The sequence below is a fragment of the Andrographis paniculata genome, unplaced genomic scaffold (genome assembly GCF_009805555.1).
Source record: "Andrographis paniculata isolate CXL003 unplaced genomic scaffold, ASM980555v1 Contig46END, whole genome shotgun sequence".
NCBI classification, from domain to species: domain Eukaryota; kingdom Viridiplantae; phylum Streptophyta; class Magnoliopsida; order Lamiales; family Acanthaceae; genus Andrographis; species Andrographis paniculata.
Window position 1 is genome coordinate 4,029,693 of NW_026137580.1, and position 24,055 is coordinate 4,053,747.

A 24,055-nucleotide genomic window follows, 5' to 3' on the forward strand; every position below is an offset into this window, starting at 1 on the left:
AGCGTCTGGAGGAAATTACTATAGGGCAAAAGTGGAAATGACTGTTGACTGGGGTATTTATAGAATTTCCTATCGCTCGTCTGGAGGGCAAGCGAAGCACTAACAAGTCCAATATATTTATGTATAAAGGTATAAGGGTGGGTTTTCAGGGCGGGTGAGCGGATAAAGCAACACTTCTTTTCACCTAAGAATGACACACAAGCGGTGATGGAAGCGGTACTGGGTGAGCGATACTGCTCCCCCAGTGAGTATCAGGATGAAAAAAGCGAACCGATGGGTGGCTTGGGTCAGACTCAGGTTAGAAGTTAAAATTCTAACATTAAACTACTCCTAGAAAGCAATAATACTATCCTACTAAAAGCGATAACAAAAACTATAAACTTAAACTATGAAAGCGGTAAGAATTTAAAAAAAAAATCTATCTATGAAAGCGATAAAAGAAAGCTTGTAAATTTTAACTATAAAAATGGTAAATTATAACTAGGAAAACGATAAAAGAAAGCTGTAAAATTTACGGATATAAGATTAGGCTTTTGGATTTCTTCTTGAAATTCTATCATCGAACGAGATTCTGAACCTCCACCAGATTAATATATGCACTGGCCTGCTGCAATACAGGCCCTTCGATATAGGGTTTCAGTCTCGCTCCATTGACCAGGAAGGAGTCTCTTTCTCCAGGGTTATCCATATTATTGATCCTTATGGCTCCACTTGGCAGCACTTGTCTGATAATATAAGGCCCAGTCCACCGTGACTTCAATTTCCCTGGGAATAAGTGGAGCCTAGTGTCGTATAAAAGAACCTTGGATCCCACAGTGAATTCTTTCTTCTTCAACTTCCTGTCATGATAGAACTTCATCCTTTCCTTGTAGCGTTTTGCGCTTTCATATGCAAGATATCGGAACTCAATTAGATCGAGCAATCTTTTGGTGCCCTTTTCCTGCGGTGGGAGAAGATCGAAGTTGAGATATTTGATAGCCCAATACGCGCGATGCTCGAGTTCCAGAGGTAGGTGGCAGGCTTTTCCATAAACAAGCCGATATGGGGACATTCCGATTGGAGTCTTGAAGGCTGTTCAATACGCCCACAGCGCATCATCCAATTTTTCTGCCCAATTCTTGCGACTTTTATTTACTGTGGTCTGGAAGATGTGTTTAATTTCTCTATTCGAAACTTCCACTTGACCGCTCGCTTGTGGATGATAGGGGGTAGTCAGATGCTAACGAACACCATATTGTTGAAGGCAAGATTGCAGCGCCTTATTCACAAAATGGGTGCCTTCATCGCTTATTATCGTTCTGGGGACCCCAAACCTTGGGAATATGGTATATTTTAGGAAGCAGATCACAGATCGAGCATCATTTGTGGAGAGCGCATGCGCTTCAACCCACTTGCTCACGTAATCCACTACCACCAGAATATATAGTTTCCCATTAGAAGGTGGAAGGGGACCCACAAAGTCTATCCCCCATACATCAAATATATCCACAAACAAGATTCTAGTTTGGGGCATCTCGTCTCTCTTCGAGATGGAACCCAATCTTTGGCACTTATCGCAAGATTTGGCAAAGGCATCTGCATCTTTCTGTAGGGTTGGCCAAAAGAAGCCTGACTGCAAAACTTAGGCCGCCGTGCGCAGGCCAGCAAAATGCCTTCCTACATGGGACCCATGACATTCATTCAAGATAAGGAGGATCTCAGATTCCGCTACACAGCGGCGGATTATCCTATCTGAGCCGATGTTGAACAAATAGGGTTCATCCCAAAAATAATCCCTTGCCAAACTGAGCAATCTCTTCTTTTCCATTGTACAGTATGTACTGGAAACTGTCCTATAGTTAAGAAATTGGCCAGGTCCGCAAACCATGGCTCATTCGCTTGCACCAAGAACAACTTCTCATCTGGGAATTTTTCATTGATTCCATGAGACATGTCATCTTTTTGCCTTAACCTACTGAGGTGATCTGCCACATGATTCTCTTTCCCCTTCTTATCCTTGATCTCTATATCAAAGTTTTGGAGCAACAGGACCCATCTGATCAATCGGGCCTTTGTCTCATTCTTTTTTATCAAATATTTGATAGCTGCATGTTCAGTGTGAACAATGGTCTTGCTTCCAATAAGATACTGTCTAAATTTCTCGAAAGCGAAGACAATAACTAGCAGCTCCTTCTCGGTTGTAGTGTAATTCTTCTGAGCGGAATCTAGTGATTTACTTGCATAGTAGGTAACATTTAACTTGGACTCCACCATTTATCCTAATGCACTGCCGACGGCATAGTCACTTGCATCCGTCATAAGCTCGAATGGCTCACTCCACACTGGTGCTGAAATTATAGGAGCGGAGGTCAGCTTCTCTTTCAAAACTCGGAAGGCCTCCTCACACTCGCTTGACCAGTGAAAATTAGAGTCTTTACACAGCAGTGCAGTGAGCGGTTGCGTGATTTGACTGAAGCCCTTGATGAAACGGCGGTAGAATCCCGCGTGTCCAAGGAAACTTCGCACTCCTTTGTCATTCGAGGGTGCTGACATCTTTTCGATTACACTAACTTTTGATCTATCTACCTAAATACTTGCAGATGAGATCATATGGCCCAAGACAATTCCTTCATTTACCATAAGATGACACTTCTCCCAGTTCAGCACGAGATCAGTCTCAATGCAGCGGTGAAGCACTTTTTCTAGATTATTCAGGCATCTGGAAAATGTCTTGCCATATACCGAGAAGTCATCCATGAATACTTCAATGCAGGAGTCCAGGAGATCGTTGAAGATATGGTACATACAACACTGGAAGGTGGCCGGGGCGTTGCAGAGCCCGAACGGCATCCTCCTATAAGCGAAGGTCCCATATGGACAAGTAAATGTAGTCTTCTCACAGTCCTCCGGTTTGATGGAAATTTGGTGGTAGCCTGAGTAGATCCTTCTTTATAGCTGCATTCAATTTCCTGTAGTTGATGCAGACCCTCCATCCAGTGACAGGTCTTTGTCATAAAGACCTCCCCCTCGTCGCTCGTTTGTTCCACGAAGCCTCCTTTCTTGGGAACCACCTAGGTTGGGCTGACCCACTGGCTGTCACTGATAGGGTAAATGATTCCTGCATCGAACAGCTTGATCACCTCTTTCTTCACTACCTCTTGCATATTTTCATTTAGTCGCCGCTGAGGCTGTCTGGATGGCTTAACGTCAGCGTCCAGCCTAATATGATGCATACACACCGCTGGGTTGATTCCTTTGATATCTGTGATCTTCCATGCAAACGCCGCTTTTCTTCTTTTGAGCAGTGAGACGAGCTGAGCCTCTTGGTCCGGCAACAGTGAGGCGGAGATTATCAGCGGGTAATTCTCCTCCGGCCAAGGAATATGTATTTGAGGTGCTCAGGTAGTTTCTTCAGCTCGTCCTTTATATTGGTGTCGCTTGCTGGTTCCCTCGTGGCTTGTTCAATGGATTCAGTGAGCACTGGTGTTTCATTGCTTGCCTCACCTGAATCCTCTTCATCTTCCAGCTCGAGCGACCCGTTATCTAAAATTCTTTCCAGATTTTCAAGTGTTATATAGCTCTCAAAGGTTGATACTTCATTTAACTCATTGATAAAATCACAATTTTTTTCCTGAGGTTGACGTAGTGCTGGGTTCATGGAAAATGTGACTTTATCGCCACCAAAGCTTAATGAAATTTCTCCTTCGGCGACGTTTATCGTAGCTTGAGCGGTGGCTAGGAAAGGTCTCCCTAGGATAATTGGAATTTCGCGATCTTCGCTCATTTCCATTATAATGAAATCTATAGGTAAAATAAATTTGTTTACTTGCACCAGTACATCACGAATAATTCCTTAGGTAATCTTATTGATTTATCGGCAAGCTAAATTACAGTTCTCCATGCTTCTAACTCATAAAGCCCTAATTTAGAGAAAAGTGAGAAGGAGATAAGATTGATACTTGCTCCTAGATCACATAATGCCCTAATCGGCTCTAAATTTCCTATAGTACATCATATAATAAAACTCCCAGGATCGCTGAGTTTCTTTGGGAGGTCCTCCTTAAATACTGCGCTGCACACACTCTCCAGCTGCACCACTGCCGCTTCGTCAGGGAATGCCCGCTTTTGATTGATTATATCCTTGATAAACTTAGCGTAATGTGGCATATGTGATAAAGCATCAACAACGGTATAGTAATTTGAAGACTACGGAAAGTATGTACAAACTTATCAAATTCCTTGGAGTTGTCCTTCTTCCCAAGTCGTGTGGGAAAGGGGGCTCGAGCCAAGGGCTGAGCGGGACCCATTTCCTTCGGTTCAAGCAACCGAGCGGCTGGTATCGCTCGCGGTTGGGATGGATCTTCTTCCTCAGATGGAATATGTATAATTTCATCTTGCACAGGCACGTTAGCAACAATAGGGGTAGGAGAATGATTAATATCTCTGTCTGGCAGCGATGGTGATTGCGTCCGCTTCCCACCCATAGTTTCGATGGCCTTCGCTTGGTTCGGAACAGTCTCGACTGTCCCAGGCAACGTTCCTTTTTTTATTCAGCTTCATAGCTTCAGCTATCTACCTGACTTGAATTTCCAGCATTTTGATCGAGGCAGATGTGTTTCTTTGGAACTCCTTATTTGCGCGCTCTGTGTTCCTCCAGAGTTCTTCCAGACTCAGCGGTGCTTGGGCCGCTGTGGGAGGTTGGACAAATGCAGGTGCCTTCTACGGAAAGTGGGGGGGTTGAAAGTATTGTTGTTGATGTGGATAATATCCCCCTTGATGATATTGTTGCGCAGCGAACTGTTGTGGCCTTTGGAAGTGTTGTTGAGAACGTGGTCCAGCGGGGCCTTGAGGCTGCCCCTTGTAGAACTTCTGGACTTGAGGAGCATTTCTGCCAGCCATTTCTTCAGTCGAGCACTCAGCAACCTGCGGACCTTGATGGTCTACAAAAGCGTTCTTCTCGAGTTCCGCGGCCTCATGCAGCGGCTGTTTCCCTTTGTTATGTAGGTCCTGCTTCATGAGCTTAGACAGCTCATTGACTTGGATCGACAGAGTGTCAATCCTTGCGTCAAGAAATGGAAGCAGAAACCTGGTATAGACCCCTCAATGGCTCGGGCCTGTTGGATTCTGGCCAACTTGATTGATTGGCCGCCATCTTTTCTATCAAAGCCCTCTCTTCTGAGGCACAGCGCCCCATCAACGAGCTTTCTGCCGCTGCATCAAGCGACATCCTAAATTCAGGAGTGATTCCTGAGTAGAAAATTTGAAGCTCCATGAAGTCTGGAATTTCATGATGAGGGCAGTTGTGGAGCAATTGTTTGTATCGGCTCCAGGCTTTGGGAAGGGTCTCATCATTCGCCATCTTGAAAGTGAGTATTTCGTTCCTCTGGCGAATGGTCTTTGACACATGATGGAATTTGCTCATGAAGGCCTGCGCTGCTTCCTTGAAAGAGCCAGGAATGGGATAGAGGTTATCAAACCACTTCCTGGCTTCTCCTGATAAAGAGAATGGAAACAGGATAAGTTTTGCAGCATCCTCCGTGATGCCGTGAGATTTGAAGGTGGCAGCGATCCTGTTGAAGTTCTGCAAATGCTCACAAGGGCTTTCGTTGAGTAGCCCATGGAATTGGCTCTGGCTCGCCAGGCTGAGCGCTGGTTTCACCTCATAATGGCACCTCTGGGCACAGAACTAGTAATTAAAGTATGATCCAGAAGGGACTGGTAATGAACGTCAATGGGGACTTCAGCAAGCGGGCGTTCAGAAGCCCTGTGTCCCTCGGCCCTCTGTTTAGGCTCAGCAGTAGGTGGTGGGGGAGTGATTGCAGTGGAAATCGCAGCAGGGTTGGCAGCTTGAGCCACTTGGGAAGGGATAAACGCTCCCTTCGCAGTGTGGGCTTTCTCCACCTGAGCGAGGTGCGCTTGCAGCCCCGCCATTCCTTGTTGGATGCTACTGAGGGCTCTCATGAGCTGCTCCTCAGTCGGTGTGAGCGCATGGGGAATGACAGTGGGGACTACAGTGGAGATATGGAGCGGCACCTCCTGTGAAGATGCAGATGTGGCAGAGTTTGAAAATGTCCCAGCGGCAGTCTGGAAAATTGGGACAGCAGTAGAAGAAACGGTGGCATTTCCTTGGTTCGCCATGAGTTGTTCTCGCACTTGCTCTCGGAACAGACATCTCTGTGATTGAACGGAAGGAGTAGGACTCGTGGGACGCTGAAAACACTTCGAACCCCTACATAATGATAGCCACACCAAAGTAAAAGTTAGAACAAAGGTTAATAAAACACAAAACACAATTACGAAAAAGGGTAAATTATGGCGTTTCAAAAGATCATCAACCAGAATACTTTTCATGAGTTTAAAATCCCCGGCAATGGCGCCAAATTATGATAACCGATGATTTGTATTTCGTAATTTTGTTACAAATCCACAGGGAATTTATATTCGAAAATAAGGGAGTGATGTTTATAGAAAATCGATCAGATATAGTAAATCATGTGGTTGTAGACCCTGGGTAGTTATCACAATTATTTATACTCTTTTTACTGGTGAGTTTTCAGGTTGAACACAAGGATTTTAAGTCATGGATTTCACAGGTAAAGATCTTTGGAAAAGCGACGGAAATAGGAGGAAGGGATCCGCTTGCAGCGGATCCAAAACTTCTAATCTATTGAAAGCAGTAAATAAAGCGGTAAGAGTGAATGAGTGGAGGCGAGCAAAGCGAGGGTGGAGTATGAAGTGCCAACGGTAACCAAATGATCGGGACAGCAGGAGCGGGGACCGAGTGAACGGGACATGGATGAATGGCGGTTACGGAGTGAACGGGACATAAGCAGATGGCACATTATGTATATATATGTATATAGATGAGCCACAGAGATTGAAGGAGAGGTATTGTGTCTGACTTGTGCGTTACTAAATGGATAGATTTCCCTGGATGTAATGAGCGAGCGATGTAAGTATGTTATCGAAGATATATGTATATTACGGAAACGGTTATAAGGGGATGATGTAATTATATAAACTGAAATATAAAGAATTCATAACACTGGAATTTTGACCTTAAGGGATTTACAACAAGACTTCAATGACATCCAGAATCAGAATATTATAAAAAAGAAACCCTACTGTCATTAGGAATCTCTGTGATCTAATAGACCACCGTCTATGCCCCATTAATTATCCCAACTTCTGCCTCATTAGTGGCTTTACCCTTCTATTACATCTCTTTAATCAAAATTGAATTCAGAACAATAGTTAAGCAGGTCGACAAAACTCCCGCGTACTTAACTACATTGAACTACCTTGAAACCGCTTCTGGCGCATAACAAGGCTTAGATTAATCAATTCTTCTCCTACTCTAAACCAGTGAAATGAGGTTCTCTAAATTCAAGGTTTATATAAGTATGGATAAAGTGTGGAAGAAATGAGTATAAAGAAATGAATGATATTTCATTAATTACTACTAAAGCTGGAAAAAACTAGATCTACAAAGCTGTAAAAGAAAGCAGTAATCTAATTTAAGAAAACGGTAAAGACTTGGCCAAGGGAGAAGGGAAATCATATTCCCTTGGCCATTCCTATGGAGAACTCCCTTACAGGGTTGGAGCTCTCGAAGATAGAAAGACGACTGGAATGCAGTAATTGCTAGAAGTACTCTAAAATCGAAGTAAAATCGATCTCTCTCCTCTTCTTTTACATAGAGATATCTCGCCCTATTTATAGCAGGTTGAATGGGACGGTTGCAATCAGTTGCTGGCGGTTCCAACCGCTGGGCAGTTAGGCGGTTGTTGGTAGTTATTCTGTTGACGCAGTTGGCCGTAACTCCCAGGGCGCTTGCTTTGATTGCATTGAATTGCAAGGGCTTAGATCTTTCTTGCTTGCCAGAGAGCTGAAGGGCATCAGCGCAGCTAGGCTCGCTTGTGCTGGCTGGAAATGAAATGGCTATACCGCTGCAGTTGGAACACTTAGTTGGAATCTGGTGATAATCTGCAGGTGGGTGTCTGGACTGTCGCTTGCAGGCGGGAGAGGCTGTCGCTTGCGGGCGGTGAAAGCTACCGCCTGCCTCTCATGCCTTAGTCTTTTTAGGAGATATGGCGCTTGCGAGCGGAGGCAGCTGTCGCTTGCGGTGCATGCTTTAGCTTCTCTGGTACCAAACTACCACTTAAAAGGGCAAAAATCGTTAATAATCTCAAGAACGAAATCTGGATCATGCTAAGCGATATAGATCAATAATGTATGCCATTAATGGGTTATTATGATGGTTTTTATATAAAAATTCAAGTAATACATAGTTTTGTCAAGTTAAGAATATGTTCATATTTGGAGTCATCAGTACTATATGATCAGATAATTATAGTTATGTTCATATCTTTTAGATTGTTTTGACATTTTAGAATAGCTGGAATAACTTTAAGAAACAATAAAACTCGTATTGGTAAATAAGGGTGACTTTTTATCAAATACTACTAAATATTTAAATATTTAAATAGGAAAATGATCTGCCATTAGTAGGATTCAATTGTCTATGTGTCTATTTTTTAATCAAATTTATTATTTAAACTCTGCGTTTCTCGAAAAAAAATATATTTTTTTTTCACAAAATATCACATAAAATATTATTTTAATACCAAACTAAAATCAATTTTTCTCGAACTCAACCAAAAGAAATATACCCTATATTTCTTTCTTGAGGCAATTATCTCATATTAACAAATCATAAACCGTCTCAATCAAATGTTTTTTTAATGATAATTATTAATGTAATATTACCGAAAAAAAATAAAAAAAATGAAGGAACGAAATCTACAAAAAAAAAATTCAAGGAGTTTATTTTGAATCTTACTTTTTCATTTTTTTTATCTTCTTTTACTTTTTTTTTTCTAAATTTTATGGGGTGTATTAATTACGATTTTAATGATTTTTTTTTAGATTTTAAAAAATTTGTAGAATTTAGTGAATTTAAAAAGTTTATAAAATTTATATAGAGTTTAATTGATTTTGTTTATTGATTTGTATGAATTTTGATAAATTTGTTTGGATTATATATTGATTTACTGGATTAATTAGAATTTATAAATGTGTTGATTAAATATTTTCTATTAATTTATATAATTTCAAATAATGGAGTACATATATATGTATAATATTTCAAATATTTAACAAAAATAATAAAAATACTTTTAGTTCTAAAAATAAATATTTGTTATTATTATTATTATTATTATTATTATTATTATTATTTTCATAATAATAATAATAAATTTATATACCTGAAATATTAGGTCGTGCGTCGGCCTCAACTTTGATTTCGAACCCCTTCATGGTTAGGTTATATTCTTTCCACATCTCAGTGTCCTTCGGCATCATGGACAATGGGTATACATCGTGGGAATAATAAATAGCCTCTTCGGAATGCACCTTTATAGCTGGATCAGCATTGGCCTCTACCGTCTCGACTTGGTCTGTGTTCCAAAACATAACTTTCGGGTGCAATATTAAAGGGACACATTGATTAGTATGGATCTAATCCCTCCCGAGAATAGGCGAATAAGTTGGCTTTCCTTCGATGATGAAGAAAGCCATCTAGTATGTCCTTGTTCCGACCATCACTTTTGCCACCAACATGTCTGCTGCCGTATGTATGTTTCCAATTAAGTCGGTCATTCGCATGGTTGCCGGGACAAGATTTTTTCTATTTTTCCCGATCTTTCTTAGGGTAGACAAGGTCATGACATTGACGGATGCCCCTTCATCGACTAAGACCTTGCTGACCATCCGCCCATCGAGATATACGGTAAGGAACAAAGGCTTCAAATGATGCGTACTTTCATCTGTTAATTTCTGGAAGACCACTGGTTCTAAAACTCCTTTTTGAATGTCGGCCTTTTGCTCCACCCAACATAAGGAACCAGCTCATTCCAACAAAACATATCCCTGTAGATAGTCAGGCTGGACGGGAGGAGCTTCAAATTCTAGAGGTAACACACCTATTGTATTAACCTTGAGGTCTCCTTTATAGCGCGAAGGTCGTTTAAGGTCTTGGTCGGAAGCAATGATATCTAAGCTAGCCTCCGACGCCTCATCGCAATCAAGAGCACCTGTCATCGGCTCACCCTCAGGAATGTGGTCCTCCCCGAGTGTTACAGTAAAATAAGGTTTGGTAGGGTATTCAATCCTTGCAAAAACTCCTTTTGGTCTCCATTCCTTTCGGGCTTGAAGCTAGCGACGAAGGTCCTCTCGACCAAGCTTCGGCCTTCCAGCGAAAGCTCCTTCTGAGTCCCGAGCCTGCTACCCCTCAGCCTGGTTCTCCTGGGAAAGGCGAGTGGCCAAGCGTTGTTAGTTGCATTCTCCTCTTTTGAGTCCTAGTAGAAAGTCGCGTCACCTGCTTCTTCCAGTTCATTGTCCAGCTTTCGTTGTCTGGAGCGTTCCCGGGAAGGCAGGTCTGATGGGGTGTGATTACCACCTGATCCACAAAGGTTACTTGCCGAATCTCACCTCCATTTTCGAAACTTACTTCCGCGACCATGTTCGTGGGGGAAAGTTTATCTTACACTGAACTCCTCCTCGGAGGTTTGATCAACCTTTCATGCCTTTCAAACACTAGTTTTTTAAAGCGTGCTCCCCTACCTTCTGCTCTAAACCCTGAATTTGACTTTTTGGACCTGGTTGGACGCATTCTAACAAGTTTTATTGGCGCAGGGGACGGCTCCATGTCTACTTTCACATCAGGCTTTTCGGCCAACTTGAGACAGCCTTCTTTGATGGCTTTCTAGACTGCATTTCGGAAGGCAATGCAGTTCCCGACCTGATGGCTATATACACCATGCCATTTACATAACAATTTTCCTTTTAACTCTTCTTCGGTTGGCATTTTGTGACCTTCTTTGAGGCAGAGCTGGTTGTCTTTCAGCAGGTAGTCAAAAATTTGCTCTGTCTTCACAATGTCGAAAGAGTAAGATACCTTCAGATTTACCTCATTTCATCGGGGCGGCTTAAGAGCCGGGCATGTATATTCGTTTCCCTACAAAATTTCAACCAAGAAGGTCTTCTCTTGCTCCTTCTCGACCTCGGAAGCCTCTTATTGGGCAAAGACACCATGATTTCCACTCTGAAACTTCTAATTTCGGGTCATTTGAGTTTTTTTCAAGGGCTGTTCGACCGTCACAGCTTTGGACATCTGCTACCGAAATTCGTGACACTCCTTGAGAGCCAGCATATCACGCAGCTGATGCATCATGTTATTTATCGCCACATTCACCACATGGTCCTCTGGTACACGAACTTCTTATCTAGTTTTGTTCCAAAAACTGCTCGACCAAACCATTGCTTCTCCGATCCCCATACATCCTATGAGTCACATCTTCGATTACCTATGGATTTATGATGGGATGTGGCAGTGGAGCCATCTCTACCTACCCCCCAAGTTGTTTGGAAGCTGCTTGAACGGACGATGGATTGCGTAACGCCGACAGCGGGAAGACTTGATGAGTAGGTCCCCGTTGTGGGAAACGAACTCGGGAGCCTTCTGTGGGTTCTCTAAAGACTGAAACCTGCTACAATGGTGTATTTTTTAGGACTGGTTGGGCAAGATATTCGTAGGTTTATTACAGCCCGGAACCAGCAGCAAATCGACCTTCCCCAACAGCTCTTTGCCCCCCAGTATATTGGGATGGTGTTAGGACTAGTCCCCCTGGTTCCCAAGTCATTCCAAATGGCTTTGGGACCAAGGAAGGTGTTGGAATCGCTGTCGGCCCTGCCCCCTATGCATTGGAGGTTTCTTGTCTGACCATTGAGTTTCTTCGAAGGCCTGGAGTGGGGACTAGGATACTGAAAGTGGTTCCAGAAAATAAAAGATTATTGTGCCCATGTGGTACTGATGGGACTAACCCGAAGGTCATCCAAAATCCATCGGTTGAAGGCGGCCCAAAGGAAGCCTGCCCGGATGACGCCCGAGATTTTCTGACTTTCTGGGTGGTGATTGGAGGTTCTCTAGATCCGGCACCCCTACTGAATAGAGTAACATGGACATACTTAAGTACCTAGGAGGCCGGATCTGCTGTGAAGCTGGTTGTAAGGCCCACGGAGGCCAAATATCGGGCTTGCTGGAATCTACCTTCTGGGCCTTGCTTTTTTGAGTTTCTTCCTCTAGAAGTAGCGCAAATTCGTTCTAGATGGTGGGTTTCAGAACTTCGGTAATGTACCGAGATAGATCCAGAGTGGATCCGTGAAGGGATGACCGAATTTCCTTACGAATTTGCTCTTGAAGTAAGCTGACAGGAAGGTTGATAATCTGATCCAACCTTCCAGCAGCTGTGGACGCCTCATAATGTGGAAAAATTTCAGATGCAGGGCGGGATGACGAATCGCTGACGATTTCTTTGTTTTTAAACATCTCTGCAATCGTTGGCAACATCAATTCTCTTATAAAGTTGCATGCAAAAGTTGAGACGTTGGTGTCTCACCGGGCGTGCCAATTATGTTGTCGTATAAAATCGCCACTGACGGCTTAATCGGAAAAGCCTGTCGGAATTGATTTCTTTGAAGGGTTCCCCGGCCTCCTCAAGAAAAGATCTGGGCTATTTCGCGATATCTAAATAATTAATGTAAAAGGAAGGTAAAATTAAGGCTAATAAACACTACAAGAAAAAATCATTTTTGTAACAAAATATTTGTGTCTCTAAATCTATTTTTTCCGTTACTAATGACATTAGAGACGGAATTAGGAATGAAATTACGTTAGCTACGTGAACTTTAGGGACGGAATTCTGTTACAAATATATTATTTTTTTGTAGTGAAAATAAGAACAAAGTTGAAAAAAGAAATTGGAATTAATGAAAAAAAAGCTGTAAAAAATCTGGAAAAAATACAAAAAAAATAATGTAGAGAAAATTTATGAAAAAAGAAAGAAGATTCATAATGAATGGGTGTGTCTTATCTGATCTGCAATGATCTCCAATTTTATTGTTAATTTTTGAATTCTTTTTGGTTAAAATATTATTCCACTTTTTTCTCTAACCACTTTAACAACCTTCCTCTCATTTGCTGGATAAGTCTGCAGGCCACCTTCTCGATTGCTGCTTGGACTGGGCCAACCCAGTTGGGTCCTTGGGCCTCTGGATCATTTCTAAGCTCCTAGCCGCTGCAAATGTTGGGCTAACTCTGCTGGATTTCATTACATTCGGGCCTTCAACTGCAGAGACTGATCTGTGCATCTTCACCTTCAACGTTGTCTGCACTTCCAGCTTGGTCTTCCTACACAATCGCCCAGGCAAGTCACCAGGCTCGCTCGTCGATCTGGCCAGCCATAGTTGGATGTCGGACCGTGGATTAGAGGTGTGAATTCGGTTGGTTCGGTTCAAACCGAACCGAACTTTTAATTTTGATCGGTTTTCGGTTTATAGAAATTGAAACTGAAATCCAACCAAAGTTTTTCAAAACCAAATAAACCAAACCAAAGAAACCAAAGAAACCGAACTTTTATTTATTAATATATATTTTTAATATATAATTAAATCAAAATACTCAAAATCATAATATATATTATTTATTAATATATAATTTTTTTTTATCATTTTTAAAAGTTGCGATTTTTTCGGTTAATCAAAATTAAAAATTGAAAATCATAACCGAACCAAAATCGAAATTTATGAATATGATTTTGGACCGAACCGAACTAATTAACCGAACAGTCCAAACCGAAAAAAAATTCGATTTTCTTGGTTTGAACCGACCAATACTCACCCCTGCCGTAGATGGCTCTACGCCCGGAGGTCACCTCGTTTTTTGGGCTGCATTTTCACTGAACTGGTCCATTTAATTTTTGAGTGGGTACAATTTCAAATATATAAAATTTTAAAGTATTTGTAATTTTTATATTTACATCTTACTTTTGTATCATATTGATATTATTATAATTAAATAATAAATACATATAAAATAATAAATAGTTATTAATGATATAAATAAAATAACACAAGTATATTTTTTTTATATTTTGAAAATATACTGAAATCTCATCTTATAATCAAATATTCTATATAGTGTAATTTGTTAATAATTTTATTAAAGAATTCAACAAAATTGATATATTGTTAAATACACTAAAAACTTTTTAAAATTTGAATAGAATACATCTAAATTTTAAAAAAAAAAAATTAAAAATTTGGACCGCACACACCATATTTATTTTTAAAACTTTTTAAAACTTGAATTAAGTACAACAATATTTTAGAAAGTCGAATAAAATCCAACAAACTTTATATCACACTTTTAATCTCAGCCTTATGAGATTTTTCCTTAAAGTTCAAACAATTAAATTTGAATAATAATTGAAAATTTACTTTTTATTTTTTAAATTTTCAAAGTTAACATTAATATTCCCATAAATAATACTAGTAGTAATTCTTATTTATAAAATTCTACTTTATTTATTATTATTATTATTATTTTCAAAATGACAAAATTATCCGCAAATATCTTTAAATCTAATCAAACCCCAACTAATTGCATCGAATCATACGGGAGCCCAGCTCCCAGGATCGCACCAACAATTTAGATGCTGAACTGGGAGCCCCCAATAAGACCTGCTTCGCTTCGCTGGCTCTGAGAGTAACACCTGCAGGAGCAGCAGCAGCAGCAACGAACGAGCCAAGCCCATCCTCAATTCAATTTGAGAGAGAGAGAGAGAGAGAGAGAGAGAGAGAGAGAGAGAGAGAGATAGAGAGGGAGAAATCTCTATTCTGCGAGAATTCATATCGGGTCAGCCCGAACCCACCCGTAAGGATGCCATCCCGCAGAAGAGCTCTCCTCAAGGTCATCATCCTCGGCGACAGCGGGTCCGTGCTCTTTTCCTGCTTTAATTTTGTGTTCGTACTTAAATTTGGTATTCGATTCAGTTCGGACCGGCTTTTGTTTTCGCTTTAAAATTTTTAGGTTCAGAGGATTTCAAAATTTTTGTTCGGTAGGTCTTGTGCGACTTGAATTTGATGCTCTAAAAAGAAAGCCAAATAAGTTGATTGATCTGCTCAATTAGTATTTTTATCCAAATACTCGTCTTGTGCTTTGGATTTAGATTTTTTATTGATTCACAAATGTTTGGTGATTTTTTCCAATTTTGGTTGGTGAATTGCAGGGTGGGCAAGACCTCATTGATGAACCAGTATCCTCACTAAAAATTCGTTTATTGTAAAGTGTGTTTCTTGTTCCTTTAATGTTTCCTTGATTTTTTGACTAAAGATATGTGAATAAGAAGTTTAGCGCGCAGTACAAGGCGACAATTGGGGCAGATTTCCTGACAAAGGAAGTGCAGTTTGAGGATCGGATTTTCACTTTACAGGTAGGGTTGGCTTCGTTTATTTCCTTAGGACTGCAATGTTCTGCCATACGTTATGGTGCTTATGGATTTAGTTATCATGCTGTAATGTACTCCTTCTGTGCATAAATATTCTTGAGTTTAGCATGGATTGATTTCTCCAAGTTTTTGGTTTCCTATGGCATGACACATGGATTGATATTTTGCTGAAGTACCCTCTGTATGTCTTTATTTGATGACAGGGTTTCTCTCGTTTTCTCTTTAGCTTGATTTAAGATATAGCTGTTTTTGTCTTATAGCAGTAGGGAAATGATGCGGAGGCTGTGTACTGTTCTTAGAACTCACTGTATTTTTGTGTGCAATACTTTACATGGTAATGAATTCATATGCTACTCACTCACCGATGATATTTTGCTTAAGTAGATATGGGATACAGCTGGGCAGGAGAGATTTCAGAGCCTGGGGGTTGCTTTCTACCGTGGTGCTGATTGCTGTGTTCTTGTCTATGATGTCAATATGATGAAATCATTCGATAATCTTAACAACTGGAGGGAGGAGTTTTTACTGCAGGTGTGCATGGTGGTCTCTTACAGTCCTAATTGTTGCACTTCGGATGATTGAGATTTATGTTTCTACTCAATATAATTTAGACAATGTTACTAATAAAAAATAAACAAATAAGCCCAACATCATAATGGAATATTTATGATTATGAATGGTAAAATCCTTTTTGAACATATAGAACTAATAGTTATGGAATAATTTTGTTCGTTGTATTCTCTTGTTTTCCTTGTACCTCCTTCTTCTAAATACCTGAAATTAACTCTTAATGGTTATGACTTTATTTGCTAACATTCCAACTAATACTACTGCTAGTTTTAGCATTGGATTGTCTTCTTAACTCAAAGTAAACATTACTGAAATAAGATTCAATGCATTAGTGCTAATTTTATCATGTTTACGTCTTTCAACAGAACATGAACATACCATGCTCAGTTAGATCTTTTGATGATATTTCCTAATCATGTTGCTTTGTTATGCTATATGATTTACATATCACCTCATTCTGTATGAAGAAAAGTAGGGTGTTTAATTACCCTATGGTAAAGTCATGTTGAACTAGTGCAGTTTCAAATATGGGTTGTTATTGTTTCTTCATTAGTTGCTTGTAGGAGAGGAGCATGAAGCTGGTTGTTTCCATGATAGAGCATATATAAAATAAAGATAAAAGTTGAGCACTCAAATAGTCATAATGTCACTTGAATCTCTACATCACCATTATATATTGATTCATGTATGCAGTGTTGGATATTCTTTATAAAAGGAAAGAATTTTTATTATATTCTGTTTCAATTATCAATCATATGATTGTGAGAAGGGGACCAGCAGAGATATACTAATGACACTTAAATCTCACTCCAGGCTAGCCCGTCAGATCCTGAAAATTTTCCATTCATCGTGATTGGCAACAAGGTTGACGTGGATGGTGGAAATAGTAGAGTGGTAATATCCCCTCTCGGCATTTGTATATCATAGGCTTTCCTGCCATGATTCTATTTGGCTACCTTCCCGCTGTGTTCTGTTTCTTATTGTTATGCTATTATTCAAACACTTGATGTATAAAATTTTTGAATTGGAATAGTTGTATGATGTGATATAAATAGGTGTTGATGTGATGTTTTGAATGTAGATTTAATTTTTAGTATATTTTAAAAAATAAAAAATAAGTATTTGATTTGATGTTTTTTAGGAGAAATTTGATGAATAATAGAAATTTAGGGAAGTTTGTCAAAAGAAAAGAAATTTAGGGAAGTTTGTCAAAAGAAAACTTACTTTATTGTGATTCACAAGCGAGCACGTCCACTGTCCATTTGGATTTACATTCAATTCTCATATAATGATGAACAATGACAGTTTTTCACTTTACTATAGATTTGTAATTTATTTGTCTATGCACTTTGGTTTCCTACTGTTGTTGGGTATGTATTCACACTTTGTTTGTTTTGCCTCAGGTATCTGAGAAAAAGGCACGGGCATGGTGTGCCTCAAAAGGGAATATTCCTTACTTTGAAACTTCTGCCAAGGAAGGCACCAATGTCGAAGAAGCTTTTCAGGTCATTGCTAGCAATGCCTTGAAGAGCGGTGAAGAAGAAGAAGAAATGTGAGTATCATCACACCCACCCTGCATCATCTTTTTTACTTGAAAATTTCCCTGGTACCATATGCGAATCTCTTCTCTCATGCCATTCTCGTTGGCAACATAACATGGAACTTCCATACAAGTGTATTTGTGCGTATACTCACTCTTTCTTCTGCCAACCAAATTAGTTGTGCACGATATTTCTCAAAATTGTTCAGTACGTGCTAGGTTGTTCCCTACTATCATCATAGCGAAGAATAATAGACGCAATTAGTTTGAAAAGTTTATACCATTCTCCCCGTGATTTAAAAATATTGTACAAATCCTTTTTTAGGGGATGTGCAATCTTGAGGGAGTGTGGTGCTAATTATTCAAACACAAGTGAATTGCATGCAATTTTGCTAGAATAATATTTGCATGCGAAATTTTACTTTATTTTTTGTCTACTGTGGTTGATCCTATAAAACACGAACCAGTTTGTCCGTGCTCACGTTTTTTGTTGGAAATGTAAGCTACCTTCCGGAGACGATTGATGTGAGTAGCAGAAGTCAGCAAAGATCAGGCGGATGCGAGTGTTGAACAGAGTTGGATAAAAATGATGGGCAAGATGGAGCGAGCAGGATCTCTGATTCTTCCTTCTTGTGTACTAACTATGAAGCAAATTGGTGTCTTTATTCGTTTCGTTTGTACACTACCTACCTACCTACCTACCTACCTTATTTCATTCCGCCCAAACTCAATTCATTCATGTTTGTTGGATTGGATTGGATTATTATTATTGTTATTAATTTTCCGTTCTGTTTGGCGCTAACGTTCACTTGGTTCAAAATTAATTACTCAGATGATTGATTCATGGCATCATCTTTAATAATCAGTCCATCAGGCGATCCAATAATACAAAATCTGTAGATTAATATCTTTCAAATCTTAATTTTATTTCATTCTCGCCTCATTTATTTATTATTATTGTTTCGTAGGTATAGCTTATAAGTTGTAATTAACTGAATGGTACAAAATTCAGGCTTAACTGAAATACACACACAGTAAGATTCAAGAACATGTATATAGATGGTAGATATACAAATCCAGAATGAGTGATGTGATATTCAAATTAGTAGTATGTATAGGAAGTAAGGATAGAACAAGAGATACAATAGTGAAGATACGAAGAATTGTTTGTGTCATATGATCATTAAATACTAGTGAGGCTACCAAAAGTGGGTACCATGAAATATTTCAATCATAGAGAGAGACTACTAATAATCATTTTTTTTTTTTTCAGGAATAATTCTTTGATTGAATCATTCTCTCAAAGTTAGTTTCATCAGAATTGATCTATATTTGAAGGACTTCCATCCATAATAATATTTTGTCGATTAATTATATAAATTATAATTTATGAAAATAATTTATTTCTATATATTTTTAGTTTTTTAATTAATATTTAGAGTAAATTATATACTATTGATAACATTTATAGTTAATTAGTTATTAAGTTAATTAATCAATAAATTGGTATGATATTTAAAATATTATAAAAAAAAAGTTATTCTAAAATATATATGTAAAAAATTTAGATATTATTTATAAATTTAAAAATTTGTATAAGAGAGAAGATACAATATTAGAAATCTAACTATTTGCAGCATTTAGTAAACCGATAGAAATACTCAATTTTTGTGTAAAATAGTCATTTGTGTTGATTTTTTGCGGATTTTGACCGATATAGAAAAAATGAGTAATAAAGAGTTTTTTGTTGCGTCAAATTTTTGTAATAAAACATTGATGATCAACACCTATTAAAGTCACTTTGTTATGATTTCGGCTACACAACAAAATGTTAAATCTTATTTGTTATGAAATTATTATGTAACAAAAAGTACAATACAAATACTACTTGTGCATGAAATAAACTTTTCATCACACTTAAAAAATAACTCAATTACATTGGTGTTTGTTACGAAATCAATCTCGCGACAACTGACTTAAATCCTATTCTTTTTTATATCAAATACGAAATTCTTAATCAAACCTACAAAATAAATTCGATCCAACGACTCTCTATGACACACCAAAAACAGCAACATATGTTTGTTTCCCTTACAACTTTGTCAAGTAGCAAATAAACAACTACATAAAATATCCAGTAACCCAAACAACAATAATACTCTCTCTCTATCAAATTACGAAAAATTTTTTATTTTGATTGTCTCTTTCAATTATACCACTTTATAAAAGAGAAAAAATTAACAAATTTAATAACAATGGAATCTTTAGTAATTCAATGCGCTATTTGTTTAGTTTGAGGTATTTTTATATTAGGTATTTGAAAGTGTGTCGATAATATAAATAATATTCCCTTCGTCCCACTTATCATGTCCACATTGTAGTTTCTGTTTATCCCATCTACCATGTCCACATTGCCATTTCTATCCGTCCCACATCCCATGTTACTTTTCTTTTTCTTTGGAAAATGATTATACACTTTAATCTCATTTTAAATTTTCTAATTTTTTTTTAATTTTAATTAAACTAAATAGTTATCTTAATCTTAATCTATAAGTATTTATATTATAGGATAATTATTTTTACTAATACGTTCTTAATTATCTACTAATTATACTTATCCTAAATTTTCGTATCTACAGTCACCCAGATATCCAATGTTGGACATAGGGAGTAATATTTTGTATTGAAGTATTAAATTTTTATGTGTCCCTGATGCAGCCCTAGTAATTAAGGTATACTAATCGAAACTTAAAACTAAATTCGAATGAAAACTAAGCAAATAAAGAGAGATAGTACCGGTGTCCGATTCGTCAATCGATTGGATGTGAACCCAAGCATTGCCTAGACCCAACACCTCTAAACCATGGAGACTCGAATGATTTGGCTAGAAACTCCGGTTGATTTCGGAAGCCACGAACCCAAAGAATCAACCCAATGACCCGATTTGAAAATGATACGCGCGTATGCAAGGGTAACTCTCGCTCACACACTAATTCTAATATAATGGAATAAAGAGAAACACTTTACTTGATATAAGTTTCAAGGTGTCTTACAAGTGAAACCAAATGCCTTATTTATAGGGGAGGCTACCTTGGCAGAAAACTCTACAACCAATGTAGGACAAAAATATACATTATTTAAAGCCCACTAATTAAATAACTAATAAAGGTCCAATTAATTATATTAAAAGGGTCCCACCTTATTAAATAAAATTGAACATCTTTTATTCCACATGAGATAATATGTAAGTAGCAACTCCCATAGATATTATAAATTGTGGTCTTCAAATGAGTGAAGTACATGGATCATAGATGCACTCCAATGTTGACAATGCACTTCCTATTGGCCTTCATGCTTCCACTTTATGCATGTTCTCCTCTTCCAAGTGTAGATCTAATGCCATAATATTAGTTTGAAACTTCTTGGCACGGTTTCGAGTAATCAGACCTGGTGGTAGTGCAGGTTCATCATCGTTTTTGACGACCTCGTCATCCCCCCCTTCTTGAAAAAATGAGTCCCCCATTTTCATAGTCTGTTCATCTCCTACATCAAAAGGACTTAAGTCAGCAACACTGAATGTGCCATGAACTTGGTACTCACCCGGTAGCTCAATATGATAGGCATTGTCATTGATGCGTTCCACATCTTGGAATGGCCCATCTTCTCTTGGGCTCAAATTATACCACACCCAATTGCCTGGTTGGAACACTACATGCTTACGACATTTGTTAGCACTTTTAACATATCGAGCATTTGACTTTGTAATATTATCCCGAACCTTTGAATGCATTTCCTTAAAAAATTCAGCCTGTTTCCTGCCATCGTTATTAAAATACTCATTGCTAGGCAATGGTAACATATCCAAAAGTGTTAGAGGATTAAATCCATAAACAACCTCAAAAGGAAACATGTGTGTTGATGAATGCAATGTCCAATTATATGCAAATTCAACATGAGGCAAACATTATTCCCAACTGTTCCAATTTTTTTTTACCAAGACACGAAGTAAGTTCCCTAAGGTTCTATTCACTATTTCAGTTTGACCATCCGTTTGGGATGATGAGATGTAGAAAATAGCAACTTAGTTCCCAATTTAGCCCAAAGTGTCTTCCAAAAGTAACTAAGAAACTTTGTATCTCTGTCCGACACAATTGCCTTAGGAACACCATGCAATTTCAAAGCATTATAAAAGAATAGATTTGCAACATGAGACACATAATTGGTTTTCTTACATGCAATACCATGCAATTTCAAAGCATTATAAAAGAATAGATTTGCAACATGAGACACATAATTGGTTTTCTTACATGCAATGAAGTGTGCCATTTTTGAAAATCTATCAACCACGACAAAAATTGAATCATTTCATCTCATGGACCTAGGCAATCCCATAACAAAATCCATTGAAATATCAGTCCATGGCGCTTCTGGAATAGGTAACGGTATGTATAGACCATGTGGTTGTGCATGTGACTTTGTAATCTTACAAACAACACGTTTATTCACATAAGACTTCACGCCATGCTTCATTTTAGGTCAATAATAGTGTGCATGCAATGCACCAATGTCTTATCATGCCCAAAATGACCCATCAAACCTCCCTCATGTGCCTCAACCACTAACACATCACGAAGTGAACTCCTAGGTACACACAAACGATTCACACGAAACAAATATCCATCGTGCAAATAATAATCACGAAAGCTATGCGTAGCACATTTTGCAAAGATATCAAAAAAATCAACATTATTCACATAAATATCTTTTATGAATGCAAATCTCATAAGCTTAGATTCTAACAAGGTTAGCAACCCGTACCTCCTTGATAGTGCATCAGCTACAACATTATCCTTTCATTTCTTGTACTGAATCGAGTAAGGAAATATGTCCACGAATGCTACCCATCTTGCATGCACGAACCAACGAGTACAATTCTCGGTCATAAGTCGAATAGTTGAGGGCAGCCCCACTCAACTTCTCGCTGAAGTACGTAATCGGCTTCTTTCCTTGCATCAAGACAGCTCTAATCCCAGTTCCTGAGGCATCACATTTCAATTCAAATGGCTTAGTGAAATCCGGTAGAGCTAAAACAAGAACATTAGTAAGTTTTTTCTTAGGCAAATCGAGAGATGCTTGTTCAGAAACTCCCTAGTCAAAGTGTTTATTTTTCTTTGTAAGCTCAGTCAGTGGTACTGCAGTGGAGCTAAAATCTCGCACAAAGCGGCGGTAAAAGCTTGCAAGTCCAAGGAAACTACGAACTTCCTTGATCATTTTAGGTGTTGGCCAATCCCGAATAGCTTGTATTTAAGCTTCATCCACACTTATCCCTTCAGCATCCACAACAAAACCAAGAAAAATACAATTCTCGACACAAAAGTCGCATTTTTTCGGGTTAGCATAAAGCTTTTCAGCTCTTAACACTTCCAAAACACTACGAATATGCTCTACATGTTCTTCCATTGATTTACTATAGATGAGAATATCATCAAAGTGAACCATAACAAACTTTCCTATGAAAGTACATAAAAATACATGATTCATTAACCGCATAAACGTACTTGGAGCATTCGTAAGGCCAAAAGGCATGACTAACCACTCATATTAGCCGAATGTAGTTTTAAATGCAGTTTTTCATTCGTCACCTTCCCTCATTCTAATATGATGATATCCACTTTTCAAATCAATTTTAGAGAAGTATTTTGACCCATGTAATTCATCTAGCATATCATCTAAATGAGGGATAGGGTGTTGATACTTTACCGTTATGGCATTTACGGCTCGACAATCGATGCACATCCTCCATTCACCATCATTCTTTGGGACAAGAAGAACCAGTACAACACAAGGGCTTAGACTTTTGCGAATCCAACCTATGTCAAGCAACTCATCTACTTGCTTACGTATTTCCTTGACTTCCTCTGGACTTGCCTTGTAAGATGGACGATTTGGAATTGATGCACCCGGAATGAGATCCATCTGGTGCTCAATGCCCCGAATAGGTGGTAATCCTCCGGTTACTTCATCAGGAAATACATCTTTATATTCCTGCAAAAGATAAGCAACATTGGAAGGGAGTTCCATTAGCTCTTGCTTAGACAAATAAATAGGTTAAATCAAAAGTAAATAAGAACTTCCCTCGTGAACTTTCAAATTTTTTGTCTCTCTCAAGCTCACAAATATTTTTCTTTCAAGTTCACTATTGTGTTGTCCACTCACTTGCTCTCTTTTGTCACTCTTATTTTTTTTGCTCACTTTTTTCACTATTTTTTTTCAATCTTTTTTTTTTCTCTCTTTTCTTTGGCTTCTTCCACAAATTGACGATGCATATAAAGTTGGTCCTCATGGACATCCATTGGAGACAGCGGCTTCAAACATATCTTTCTACTCCCAAACTCAAATAAGTATCTATTAAAATATCCATCATGATGAGCTTTTCTATCAAATTGTCATGGCTTCCTAAGTAAAACGTGACAAGCTTGCATCGGTAGCACATCACAGACGACTTTGGTGCAATGCAATTCATATATATAAAACGTGACAAGCTTCCTACGTCAAATATTATTATTGGGTACTAATTAATAAAATATTATTATTTTTTAATATACAATAAAAAAAT

General features: G+C 38.4%; 1 protein-coding gene across 1 annotated transcript; it reads left to right on the forward strand.

Annotated features, from left to right (window-relative positions):
• The first annotated feature begins 14,562 nt into the window (after window positions 1-14,562).
• On the forward strand, window positions 14,563-18,241 carry LOC127252630 (ras-related protein Rab7-like). The gene is made up of 7 exons (XM_051276894.1): window positions 14,563-14,814; window positions 15,111-15,137; window positions 15,215-15,314; window positions 15,714-15,860; window positions 16,713-16,793; window positions 17,303-17,451; window positions 17,943-18,241. Exons 1-7 carry the CDS (start codon window positions 14,762-14,764, stop codon window positions 18,007-18,009), a joined length of 624 nt encoding a protein of 207 aa, XP_051132851.1. The 5' UTR covers window positions 14,563-14,761; the 3' UTR covers window positions 18,010-18,241.
• Window positions 18,242-24,055: the final 5,814 nt, after the last annotated feature.